The 14,428-nt window shown below is 46.2% G+C and overlaps 1 protein-coding gene across 2 annotated transcripts in view; it reads left to right on the forward strand.

Annotated features, from left to right (window-relative positions):
- The window catches only part of SUSD4 (sushi domain containing 4), a 116,492-nt gene that overhangs the window by 62,431 nt on the left and 39,633 nt on the right, over nt 1–14,428 (forward strand). For both annotated transcript variants that reach the window (XM_018556525.1, XM_018556526.1), the window contains exon 4: nt 10,884–11,063. In XM_018556525.1, the coding sequence (XP_018412027.1) occupies nt 10,884–11,063 (180 nt within the window). The remainder of the gene's footprint in view (nt 1–10,883; nt 11,064–14,428) is intronic.

Here is a 14,428-nt window from a genome sequence, read left to right on the forward strand (position 1 = left end):
GCCTCCCGAGTGGCCTGGAAGTACAACAGGAGCTGTACTAATCAGTCGAGAGAAGAAAGATAACGCTGGAGGGACGTGGATGATCAGACCTGTGAAGGTCTATCTAATCCCTACTACTAATTATATATTTGAAGCTGACCTCCTGCTTGGAGTTTGGCTTTAAACCAAGAAGGATAAATAAAATGCTAAATTCCTAAATGACTAAAAAAATATTTATAAATTAAACAATTTATTGTCAATTATTTATAAAATGCTAGACCCCCCCCCCCAAATAAAAATCAGACAACGTTGTTCCCTACTTATCCCTAGGCAAGGCCGGATTTACTCTCTCTGCTGCCCCAATGCCAGGTTCCTCAATGCGCCCCCCTGTATGCAGGCTGCATACAAGTGATCTCAGGGACATCGCCGAGAGCACTTGTACAAAACAAGGGGCGGCTTCCCCGCTGTACATTTAGCTCGGCTTGCCCAAGTCAGTGCTAAATGTAGAAAACAACTACCCGCCCGACACCCGGAACTGCATGTCTCAGGCATCGGGAGATAGGCATTCCACACACCTGCTGCCCCTCTACTCCCTGCTGCCCCAAGGCCGGGCCTTGGTTGGCTTTGTGGGAAATCCAGCTCTGTCCTTAGGGATGGCCCACCCCCCATTACATCCAAACCTAGACTAGAAGAGCAGCTGCTTGAAATGCATCTGAGATGCAAAAACAAATCAATGAAATCTGTGCAGCAGTCTGTGAAAAGATACTATAGTGAGTGAAGAGCTATTCTGGATTACAATACACAGTAAGCCAATCCTGAATTCTGTGCAGAGGTCTATCCCAACTTCAAAGTATGTGTATACTAAAAAATATAGTATACTAAGGCTTAAAAGATCACTTTCTGGCATGCAAGGAAATTGTACTTCTACCTTTAGATAGTTGAATATACTGTATGTTTTGTATTTGGGTGTATCCCCAGGATTAAGGGTGATACCCATATACATTTGTGTGTACGAATGAACACTACTTTTCCATCCAACACAGACCATCCTTGTGTATTGCACATCTCATTATATTGGTGTACATTGCATGCATGCAGCTCTGCTGCCATAGTCCCAACAGGTCCCACTATATTTCCCAATGTATGTCTGGAGAAGCAATCTCGAAGCCCCCTCACTTTGAACTTACATATGTTCAGGACAGGCTTAGATCATTTTTCCACATGCAGCCATTTTTGATGCTTCGTAGTGATGAGTGGGGGCTTGGTGCAAAACCAGTTCTCCCAAGGCTGTGCAAAATTGTGACTGACACCCCCCTCCTGGTTCAATCCGTTGCAGCGGGGACACGGCCCACCCCACAGCTACATGTCACAAAAAAGTGGGAAAACCCCTGCTGCAAGTGCCGCAGCTCATTGGGTTGGGAGGAGGTGTTGGTCACAGTTTTGCACAAACTTGGGCTTGTGTAAAGCACTTTTATTTACCTGATCCCCGCTTCTACTGGCTCCAGACTGGTGCCTGGAGCCTCTTCCCCCTCCGCTCCGGTGGTTGGAGGTCTGCTAATGCAGGGCTATGGGCATGAGGATGCTGAGGGACAGTCAACAGCCAGAACGGAGAGAGGTGAACGCCAGGGAGCGGGGATCAGGTAAGTAAGGCTCTGGTGCCTGGAGCCTCTTCCCCCTCTGCTCCGGCGGTTGGAGGCCTGCTAATGCAGGGCTATGGCCATGACGCTGAGGGACAGTCAACACCCAGAGCAGAGAGAGGAGAACGCCGGGGACCAGGGATCAGGTAAGTACATTTTCTTTAAAGAATCCCCCTAGACATTAGCAAGCAGCTAACTATTGCAGTGTGGGAGTAGCCCCACTGCAAGGGGAGTTCTTTTGCATCTGGAGATGGGTTGAAACTTTACATAGACCAAGAAAATATATACGTGTGATGCTCAGTCTGCTTTCATGTGATGATTTGGACTTGAATCTCAGTCTTACTTTCACGGCAGAGGACGCCGTCGGTTGGCAAAGTAGAGCAAATTGCACGACTGCGCTTTAATAATTATTTATGTATCACGGCTTCACTGTAAAGTGGCTTATCAGTGCCTACAATGCTGCTGCAAATTGTCCCATTGACTTTGTACTTCGAAACGGTTACCGCAGAAGGCAGATAATGACCCTTCTGGGAATTCAGATATCCCCCCAGCTATTGGCTACGAAGAGCTTGGGCATTGTGTTCTGGAAGTGGGAGAAGCCTATAGTCATCTGATATGAGGATTAGTGTCCGCTGAATTTTATTATTGCTCAGTAATTATTATGTGAGACGTTTTGAAGTCACTGTTTTAATCTTCCCGTTAATCCCGGAATATAATACTCTGCCAGTTCTTTTCTATGACATCCGTGGAACAAACAAAGTTCTTTTTTCTTTTCTCTAATGAGCCGTCTCTGGTGGGGTGACGAGGCTCCATGTTCGCGGTGAAGTCTGCTTATTATTAGCTAGCGAGAAGATTAAGAATTTAAAGGGGGATTTATCCTTTTCAGAGAGAAGTAAATCTGCGGTGGCTTAGCTACTGAAGCAAGGGACCTGTTGCAAATACACATTTGTGGCTTACTGGTCCACCATGGTCTCACCATGAAGCACCGGGTGCCGTGGATGGCAGGGAACGAAACATCAATTACGTGGATGCTTCTCCGTGTGTCCTGTTTGGCCGTGTGACCATATTGAATGCCACCTGACCAAACACAAGGAAACCATAAAGAACCATCTGTGTGTGGTCTGTAGGCTCTCTGTATGACTTTGCCATCTAGAAGTTCGCTTGGTCACATCATCCTACACTCTTCCCTCTGGTTGTGGGCTTTCCTTGCTCCTGTGCTGAATGATGCTCCTGTAATTATGGGATGGGTGTTTGACATCCCGACACCCCACAACTATGTAGTAGAAGCTCTACCTAAACAATCCACTCAATGTGTATGTGGTCAGGTAGGCTATAATACTACACAAGTGCTTATAGATCTAAAGATGATTGTTCAATCAGGTTGCAGAGTATATGGCCAGTAGGCATGTGTTTAGGTTTGGTCCAAAGCTGGTCTGGAACTGAGCTCCTCCAAAACCAGAAGCGACGTGGAGCTACCCAACCAATCAGTTACACATAAACAAAGCAACAAGTTGCTTGTGCTGACATCATTGATCTTATATGGCCACGTGGCCATATAACATGGCTATGTGGCCATATAAGATCCACATGGCCATATTAGATCAATGTCATTAACCAATGACATCATAGCACCCCATCCCTTTGCTTACCTGGGAGCTGTGGGTGTGGAATTACTGGGTCCAGAGGGGACCTAATGGCCAGCATAGGACCATTCTGCAAAGTGGAATGTCCTATTGCAGTGCTTTGTATGTCTGTGCTGTATTCTGCCCTCCCTATCTTTGCCACTGCTTGGAAAGGTTAGGATTGCGGTATACACACAGTGACTGCGCTTGCTATTAATCAAATATCATTGGCATTCTCCGCACAACTCAGGCAGCCACAAAGGGAAAATGCAGGGTCCGCGGTGTGTTTTGTTACCATTGAGATTATATAGGAGGAATCCATATTTCCCTTCCAAGCAACCATAATGATAGCACGTGTCTATCACAATCTTATAACAGCCTGTAGAAATGCTGAGTGTATATATACAGTGTACACATTCCCATTATGACTTCAGTTTGAAGGGACTGTTTAGTGGTTTTGCATATATTTTGTTTGTGGACTATTTTGGTCAGAAAAAAAGTACTGCACAGCGGTTGTGCTTTACTGCTCCTTTTCACAATACATGTCCACTAGCTAATTAAACGCAGTGCACTCCATGATCTCTAACCTCAACACCTGGTAAAGAAGAACTCTAGGGGAAAATTTTTTTTAAAAAATAATTAAAATAATAGTTTACATTGTTGAGTGTAATGTGGTGTATATCACCTCCATGGTCGCCGGCTGTTCTGTACAACATACCATTTTATTCATGCAAGGAAGTGGAGCTTTTGCTGTCCCTCCGGCGTTCCCACAGGAGGCTTGCGGCTCTCCTACACGGAAGCCACACTGTATTTTGCCCGAACCTTCTCTCCTCTTGGTCATTTACATAACACAATGAGGGGAATTTATCAAAACTGGAGCAGACAAAATCTGTAGCAGATTTGCACGGCAACCAATCAGCTTCTCTGTCTCATTTTCAAATCTTACCTGAGCAAACTGAAGAGAGATGCTGATTGGCTGCCGTGGGCTGCCATGTCTGCTCCAGTTTTGATAAATCCCCCCCTTGTGCTCTGTGTCCCGTTTAGTTCCTGGCAACCAGTGACATCACTGGTTGCCAGGAGCTGGGCGAGACCCCAGTCAGAGCGTCCCAGATTGCTAAGAGCTGGGCGGGGAAACGTGTACGGCCCTTACATATGTCTCCACCCACCTGGGACGTGCTGGCCGATAAGGGGGTAGCAGGCACACTGGGGGGGGCATTCTGCCTGTCCCCCCACATGTGACGCACAGAGATGCTGCCTCAGGCTGCCTGGCCCTACACCTCATTATACCCATCCATTTATTACCCAGCAGATTTTGAATAATCATTTTTTTTCATGGAGTTTACCTGTAGAGGGAATATATAGAGATTTTGTAAAATTTTTACATTTATTATGTTGATGAGTAAAAACAAAAATCATAAATCTGACAAAACCAGCCTGGAAACAGAAAGTGCTTGCTGTGCCGGTCTCTTTAGCTTATCTATTGTGCTCGGGGGAATCCTTTCTTGTGTATTAAATGTTTATTTGTAAAACACAGATTGTAAATGTATACATTCACTAAACCAACAGAAAACAACAGTTTAAAAGCTACAAAAGCAACTACCGGTATAATAAAGTGACTTAGAAACATTAATGATAAACGTTGGGTTAGTGTAAACTTTAACCTTGCAGTGGACTCACCCAAACTACTGCAAGGGTTTAATGCTTGTTTAGTCCAGGGGCATAGGAATAAGGTGGCTTATTTAGGGCTGGTGCACACCTGGGCAATCTGTGACCGAGCGGCAATCGTGTACGATACCATGCGACGGTCATAAAGTTGCCCATTACTGACGATCACGCTGTGGGTGCCATTATTTTCTAATGGCACCCCAGTCGTGCCGGGCTAAAAGAGCCGCGCATCGTGTATCGCAAAAAAAAGGTACATGTACCTTTTTTCCTGCGATTGCTGCACGGATGTACCCCATTGAAATCAATGGGGCCGCGCAGAAATCGCTGTCTGCAATTGTGCGCGGCCGTGCGATCCTGGGACGCTCAGGTCTGCACCGGGCCTTAGAGTAGCACCCTGTGTGTGTATTGCAGTCCATTGCTATTTATCCTTGATGCTAGGTTCACACCTAGGCGATTGAGCTGGTGAGCTGTTATCGTGCTGTTGTCACGCATTTTCATTTGCGCGATTGTGCTTTGAAAACCGCGCGGTTGTCTTGCTGTTTTCAATGCATAGAGATGTCTGTGGGACCCGAACCGCGCGACAACCACCCCGAAAATAGTTTCTGCACCTTTTTGCGCTGTGATTTCGCCTGCGCGACAAACCGCACAAAGGTGTGAACAGCCTCCATTGACTTCAATGCGAATCTGTGTTTTGCGCGATATCGCGTGGCTAAATCTGCGCAATAAATTGCCTAGGTGTCAACCTAGCCTAAAGCGTATCTAAATCTACAAAGATGTAATATATTGCAGCTTTTCAGTCCTTAGATGTGGTGGATGCATCGATTTTACTTTTTTTCAAGCTCGTTTTGTTTCTTTGATTTTCACCTGGTGATCCTGCCAGTAACACGTCCTATCCTAGGATGACAACGTCACTCCGCATACTGTATCTGTCTAGAGGTGCCCATACACTGCACGATTCTCGTGCGAGAATCGCTGGAAATCCCGCGATCGTACGAGAATCGCGCAGTGTATGGAAGGCATGCGACCATTTCTACTGTACGGTCGCACGTCTTCCGTCGAACCAGCATGCTAGAAAACCCGCCGGGAATCGTACGATTCTCGGCGAGTTAGTGGCCTGCTGGTTCGACAACTGCCGAACGGGCCGGTGTGCGCACACTGCCCATTTGCAGTCATTGTAAGCCCGCCCCTCATTACAGTGCTCAGGGGGGCGGGCTTGCGATGATCGAGAGTACGATCTGCCTGTCCAAGATGGGCAGATCGTACGTTTTTTTAAGTACTTTACAACCATCGCAAGACTAAGGTCTTGCGATGGTTGTAAAGTGTATGGCCACCTTAGGAGTAGTGTTGTCACCCTAGGACAGGAAGTGTGTTAGAGCTACAGAACACTTCCCCATTCCTCACATAGGATAGCGGGGTGGAGGCCTTCAAAAGGAGTACAGGTGTGCATGTGTTATGGCATGCAGGAGCCATACATGTGGCCGCGAGTTTGGTTGTCATTTACTTACATGCTTTTGTGCTAAAGGGTGTGCCCCTTTTAGAGAATGTTGTACGGCAGTGCTGGAACCCCAGCCCTTCTTCATAGCAGCTACAGGACGACACGCTGATTGATGGTATAGTAAAAGGCATTAGAGAAAATGTATTGACAGGGAAGTCACATTCTCTTTGGCATTTTTGCTTGGTGTAGCAGCGTGATTCCACGTGTTTCATTAGTACACCATTGATTGGGTTCATTAGTGGACAGACCTGCAGTCGATCACCCTGATTTATTACCAGGCAATGCTGCTGATGGGCAGGTGACGGCTGTGGGATGCAGTGGAGGGGAGCTGATTATAGGTAATGTCAGGTAGTTGTGTTTGCACAGAAGTTACCGTCGTTAAACACATTTGGGTCAATTTAAAGCAGAACTCCAGCCAAAAATAACAAGATAAACATGAACAGCCCATTACAAGATAAAATGAAAAAATCTTTATTGCTGTATTCACTATTAATTCAGAGCTCTCCCCCTTAGTACTTCTTTTCTGCCACCAGCTGTCCTCAGTCTGATGGCCAGCATTGTTCACTCTACTTCTTCTGAGCCCAGGTCATCCTGGACCCGCCCCCAGGCTGTGACTGTGAACCAGGGCTGGTGAGCTGCGGGAGGGGGGCTGGGGGGTGCAAGTAGCTGGTCTTGCGTAGGGCGCAAAATAGCACCGGCCCTGCTGTGAACCAGTACAGTGATGAGCTCATCTCTCTGTCACTTGACTATACATACAAGAAATAGGTTGATTGGTTGTCACTGAGATACGAAGGCACAGCCAGTGATGAATGCTTTGCCTGTTTGATCATTGGAGTGATTTCCCATCATATCCTGCCATGGCAGTCACAGACAGCAATTAGAACCTGACAAGAGCTTCAACCCTTCCCTCTTCCACCCGAAATAAAATAGAACATTTTGGCTGGTGAAGAGCTCTATCTAGTGGCTAGATGACACATATCTATATTTAAAGAGGACCTGTAATGTGAAAGCTGTGCCCAAGGAAAGCAAACAGAAGGCAATGGACTAGTCATCAATATGGCATGTGGTCGTCTTGCAGCTGATCTCTTCCTCATTACTGACTTACCATGCCTTGTTCTCTACTGTTTCTCAGTGTGGAGGCAGCCAACTTGTTAGAGCTTTGCTTCCTCATATCAGATCTGCCCCGAGGATGACTGGTGAGAGAATGTTCAAGAAGCAGCAAGAGAGGTAGAGGAAGCACAGATCCACAGAACAGATGATGCAGAAGCAGGGAGATCCTTGCACTGCAGCTCCTCAGGTGCAGCTTCCTCTCCAGCAAGGAGAACAGTGAACAGCACCGTCATGACACCGCCAAATCTCACTCCAAATCTGGCGAGACTGCCAGTCTGTAGATACAGGAGTGCCTAGGCACAGGAAGTGGATTGTGTGATTTGTGTGGTTTCTATGGTCCCGTGTCCTCATGCAGCATTAAAATGCAAACCCAGCATCCTATAGGCACGCTAATGCCTGTTCTGACTCATTTTATTAGATGCACCTTTGTAAATCCCCCTCCAAAACTCCTTCATGATAATATATATTTGAATTTATTTCGGCAATCAGCAGAAACTTTAGTTAGGGTTTGTTCCGTCGCTGTTTGCAGCCCCGTACGAACGACTTTGGCCTGCATATAAATTCAGCAATTATAAACTTAGTATTGATCCGTTTCCTTTGTTTGGGCATCTAGAGCCAGCTCTGTTCTGCCCTATTTATACAACAATCCATCTTCCACTCTTCTGGAACAGGAGACACAAAGTTCCCGTCCTGTAATCTTGCTTTCCAATTTACGGGGCTTAAGTTGGACCTTGCGGCAAGAGATCGTGCAAGCAAATGAAGTGATTGCAAAAGCAACAGCAAAGGGGGCTCTTGAGTGGGTGTGCGTATCATGCGGCTTGTCCACGCTTGTATGAAAAACACAAAATACTGCAAAATGACCCGTGGCGTATAGATTTCTTACTTGGTGATTTTTAACTCTTGCAGTGGGGCTACCCCCCGCACTACAAGGTTTAAGTGCCTAGGGGCTAAGATACAGCAGATATATTCACCTGATCCTCAGTCCTGCAGCAGTGAACGCTCACCTCTCTCCCCCTTCTCATCGCTTTGGCAGTGGTATGTCTCTCGGCATCCTCACATCTCACGCAGTTGCATTAGACATGAAGATGTCTCGGGTCCTTAGACCGCCGGAGCCAGGGGGAGAAGAGGCTGCTGGGACTGGTCTTGTACTAGGTGGGGCCGAGGATCAGGCTAGTATATGTTCTTTATGTTAGCCCCTAGACCAAAGCAAATAGTTAAACCTTGCAGTGCAGGGTGGGGGGGCTTTTTAATGCCCAGGAGAAGAGATACACTATATCTCTACTGCAATTCTCACCTTCCCGCAAACGCATCACATTGCACACCGAGAGTGTAGTTACGTCATCCCGGCCTGGCCAATCAAAAAATCCCAAAACCAGAAGAAGCTGGCGAGAAGATGTTGGTGTTGGCGAGTATACTTGCGAATCGCTGGAGCGGAGATGAGTACAGTTCCACTTTAAGAGCTAGTTCACACCAGCTCTAGTCCCAGCCCAGAATGCGGTCCACTGCCTTCCGGCTGCCTCACTTGGTTTTGGGGCGGGAGGGGGCGTGGCGGTGTGTTAAAGTCAATGGCACCGCAGCCATACCCTCTGGCCGCAGTGCGATCACCCGCACCAGAATTTGTGGCACATCAATGCAGTCAGAAAAAAATGCTGCATGCACAACTTTTTCTAATCGCACCGGACCAGAACGCAGGCATTGATGTGCCACGTGTTCTGGTGCGGGCGATCGTACTGTGGCTGGAGGGCGTGGCTGCGGTGCCATTGACTTCAATGCACCGCCACGCCCCCTCCCGTCCCCAAACAATGTGAGCCGGACGGAATGCAATCCAGTGCGTTCCGGACAGAATCGGGCCAGAACGCACTGGGGCTGGTGTGAACTAGCCCTCAGGACTATGTAAACTCTAACAATGAACTTCTCGTATTTGGTTCCCTTCAGTCTGTTAGAAATGCCATTGAAAGTGTTTGTAATATCTGTTTGATAAATGCAAAAAATAGAAATACCTGTTGATCCTGCCAGGAATCTTATCAGCAGAAAACTTCTTGTGCTGATTGACTCTGCTGGCTCATCAGTTACATTGTTCCCAGTGTTTTCTCTGGGGAATACAGAACACTCCCCCCATGTTAGGCCTCATTCACACCAGGGCGGTTCGGTCGCACTGATTTTTCCGCGCTGAACCGCCAACAGTAAAAAAAATATATATATTCCTATGGGGCCCATTCACGCAAACGCGCACAATTGCACGTTTTCATCCGCCTTCCATCCAAACTGCTCCCTGAGCTACTTTTTCAGCGCTGATTAGTGCATTTGCCATATAGATTTCTATGGAAGCGCGCTGATTAGCGTGTTTTGGGGCGTTCTTAATTGCGTTTCAGAGTTGAAACGCCATTAAAAATGACCTAAAGCAAACTTTTAAAAATCGCGCGGAAACCGCACTGAACCACTTCCGCCCTGGTGTGAATAGGGCCTCATGTAGAAGAGGGGTTGTGTTGAGTAGTCCTAACACACTTCCTGTCCTAGGGAGGCAATGCTGCCGGTGTTCTATCAAACATTGTGACGGCGTTGGATTGTGTGACCGATCACGTGGCCACACATTTTAACGTAGTCACGGCCACTTTTTCGACGTTGGAATATGTGACCGGCAAAAGGAGAAGAATTCCAACGATTTCTCAGCTGTTCCAGGCAGATCGGCATCGCAGATGGTATGTGCTGGTGAACCGATCTGCCCTGGAACAGCTGATCGGTCCTGAAATGTCACACTCACTTCTATCCAACTTTGTGGAATTTGAGATCGCAGTCACAAAGTCACATTTCAGGACCGATCGGCTGTTCCAGGGCAGATCGGTTCTCCTGCACATACCATCTGTGATGCCGATCTGCCCTGGAACAGCTGGAATTCTTCATTTTTTGCGGGTCATACATTCCACTGCCGAAAAGTGGGCAGGATTAGGTTATAATGTGTGACCTTGTCACCGGTCACACATTCTAACGCAGTCACAAACTTTTATAGAACACCCCTTCATGGATAAAGTATGATAAGTGAGTGTTGTCACCCTAGGAGAGTAAGTGTGTTACTGGCAGGACCACTAGATGACAATAAAAACTAATGCAGCCACCACATCTAAGGATTAATAGCCTGCAATATATTCCATTTTATTCTTGAGTTTAGATTATATACTTTAATTGGGACAGTAAACTGTCAGCTCCTTCAGGAAAAGCAACCGATGTGACTGATTCATGTCCTCTGCGTTGGTGCGGTGTAAATGCATGACATAAACATGTATTTGTACGGTAGATGCAATTGTCTGATATCTACTGATTATTCTGTACATTCTGATGAAACCCGGGTGACAGTGTGTTGTGTTCCTCTCTTTGCAGTCACAGATTGCCTTGCCCCATACATCGAAGATGCAGATGTCTTGAACAAGACGTACCGGACCAGTGACAAGCTTATAATGAGCTGTCGGGATGGTTTCCAGACTCGGTATCCTGACTTGGACAACATGGCTTCTGTATGTCAAGATGACGGGAGCTGGGAGAACCTGCCGTTGTGTCAAGGTTCTGTACAATGTGTCATGGTGTCAATGTCTGATCTTATTAACAGGAGTGCCATGTCTGTGTGTCTGTGTGCTGCAGCCCTTACTGCTACAATCAGGGAAGGATTTCCAACAAGGCCACCGAGGCCCGGCCTCGGGATGGCAGGGAGCAGAGGGGCAGCAAGGGTATAGAATCTCCCGACGTCCGGGACATGCAGGGTAGGTGTTTTCTACATTTAGCCCGGCTTCGTGCAAGCAGGGCTAAATGCAGAGCGGGGCGCTATCTCAGCCAGTGTTGTCACAAGGGGTGTGCGGCCCGCACCCGGGTGCCACCATTGGAGAGGTGACACCAAAATGACTCAGAGTCATTTTGGTGTCACCCCCCTCTGAAAAGTCGGGTGCTCGGTCATGGACCGAACGCCCGACAGTATCAGGAGAGAGGAGGGGACCCGGCGGCATACCTTATCCCGCTGGGTGACTGTCCCCTCCTCTCTCTGCCGGCGTCCATCACCAAGGTGGCCGCTGGCAGGTATCAGAATACTGCCGTGCGTGCGCGATGACGTCATCGCACATGCGCGTGGTGACGTCACGCACGTGCGCAGTGACGTCTCGGTGGGTTGACACTCGGTTACTGCTCCGGGTGTCACCCAGCCTCCGGACGCCCCTGATCTCAGCCTTCCCCTCTCAGCTGTCACAGGAGTTCCAGCACAGTGCTGTGCTAAGGCAATAAAGTTGAGTGGGAATAATAAAAAATAATTTTTATTATATTTTAAAAAATTGTTAAATAAAAAAGTTAAAAATAATAAGAAACAAATATAAATGTAAAAGATAATAAGATACAAAATTATTTTAAAAAAGATAAGATAAATACAAATTTTAAAAAGTAAAATAAATAAAAATGTAAAAGAATTAAAAAAGTTATAAAGTTTAAAAAATAAAATAAATTTAAACTAACCCTGCCTCCCCTGCCACCTGGTTGCCATTCTCCATTGGGGGAGGGGGGGCGCATTAAGGAACCTGGCCTTTGGGCAGCAGAGAGAGAGAGTAAATCCAACTCTGGCTATAATATAGACCAGCGGTGGACAACTTGGGCACTCCAGCTGGGGGTGACACCACAAATCCCCTCATGCCACTGACTCTGGGTGTCAGAGCCTTGCAATGCTTCATTGGACTTGTAGTTCCATAACAGCTGGAGTGCCGAGGTTGCCTACCCGTGTTATAAACCAACACGAAACAAGACTAAGGGCTTGTTCACACCAAAGCACCTGCAATGTTACCATAAATGTACTTACCAAAAATAGGGCAGGTGCTATCTTTTGTTTGTTGTGGGGCATTGAGGGCCCTGAAAAATGAATCATATAATTTGGGGCAACATTTGTTAATTTTATGAAGAAGCACATTTTCAAATCAATTTAAGGGTCACCATGCACGTTACAATCTTTGTACAATCAACTTTTGATTTACCAAAACTATGTAATATGAGGACCTGCCTAATCTATGCAATCAATTTGTATACAATCAGGCAGGCCCTTGTACTACATAGTTGTTGGTAGCAAAGGGTGGGAAGTTGCACATGGACATACACACAGCAATGCAAAGATTCTCCAGCACACTTTCCAGCTAGTCAGTAAATTAAATGCTGCATCAAAGCACCACTGTGTGGTCCCTGACTCTACACTTTCCCAAGTATAGGACAACACCCCATGTGATTGCACATTAGTGGTGTCAGGTTCTAAGGAAGTAAAAAACAAAAAGAATCCCCAGCACACCTGCCAGCTGGCCTGCAACAAAACAAAATACCCTGTCTAACAGTATACGTTAAAAGCAGAGGTTTTGTTTTGTTGCAGGCCAGCTGGCAGGTGTGCTGGGGATTCTTTTTGTTTTGTATTGTTGTAAGCCTTCCCATGTGCACCCTGCTACAAAGGCTGGTTATAAATGTATGCGGTTACCATCTTTTTCTAGGTTCTAATAAAGGAGACAAAAGGGGGTTTACTTCCAGTGTAAAGCTCACAGCCAGAAACAGTGGTACACTTAGCGAGCACTAGGGAACAGAGACACACCTAGCTAGTGCTAAGGAATGGATGTTCACCTAGCTAGCACTATGGAACCCTTATCTAATTCAGAGGTGCCCCTATGTTGTATTGAGCTACCCTTATGTTGTACTGATGTACCCCTATGTAGTACTGAGGTGCCCCTATGTTGTACTGAGGTATGTTATGGTCAGAGGCCAGGCACAAGAACATACCAAGATGTGGTGCCACCTTGGCACCGTTATTTTTTTTTAAATGTGTGCAGTAAATATAACATGCAAAAGCACATAAAAGGTATTTGTAGGAGGATTTTCAGAAAGAAAATGATTTTTGTTAACAGAAGTTCTGCTTTAATTATTAACATATTTTTTTAATAATGGAGGGAAATGTGTCGGTGTGCCGCAAAAGTAATTTCCAGTTATTGTTGCTGTGAGGATTGGCAGTTTCCACAAAGGATCCATAGTGAGGAATTGGCACCATTCCTAATAGCACCCTTACACCGGACCCTGGTAATCATGGACCATAAAAAGCAGTTACATCAAAGGACGCTCTATTAAATGATTCCCTGGCATATAGGTATGTGACGGCCAGAGATTGAACACAGTTTGATAACATTCTTGTGCACTCAGCAGTGCTGCCAAATACAAAACATTTCATTACAACATTCTGAGCTTTTCTTTTGCAAAAGAAAAGGAAAATGATAAAGCAATTTATGCAAATTGATGTTTATTAGAATAAGAGAAACAAACACACGTAGGCTGTTAATAATGACAAAGATGTTAAAATGATAATTTTTTTTTTTAGTTTTGGATATTGTGGTGAAGAGAAAAACCCGCATCTGATTTTATTGATGTCTGGGTCTTCCAATGGGGATGCCTATTTTAGTGACACCAAGAGGGGCTTTCCCCTCACTTTGGAGAGATTTCCTGTCACTTCCTGCTGTGTCTTTGGCATGCAAAGTGAAAGGAAATCTTCAGAAGTGGGCACAAAGCGAAAAAAAAGTTTTAGCTATGCCCCACTCTAGCCAAAGCATTAAAAAGTTTAGGTTTTGATGCACTTTGAGGCTTTAGATATAGTTGAAGTGAGGCTACGTTTTTTATACTTTCATCACTAATTTGATTTTTTTATGATGACTGTACATCCTTAATAATATTAAAAACAAAAAGTGCTCATCACTCACCTCACCCTCACCCTTCCTGTTCACAGAGCCTCCCATCGGCTTCACCCTCTCTGGTAAAATCGCCTGCCAGCCACCTGACCCCGTCTCAGCACCTTCTACCCAAATCACCCTCCAACACAGCACCTCCCACCCATTTCACCCCCCATACCTGGTCAAAGTGCCTGTCTCCCACCTCAT

Source organism: Nanorana parkeri, unplaced genomic scaffold, assembly GCF_000935625.1.
Source record: "Nanorana parkeri isolate BGI_ZX_2015 unplaced genomic scaffold, ASM93562v1 scaffold240, whole genome shotgun sequence".
In the NCBI taxonomy this organism is placed as follows: domain Eukaryota; kingdom Metazoa; phylum Chordata; class Amphibia; order Anura; family Dicroglossidae; genus Nanorana; species Nanorana parkeri.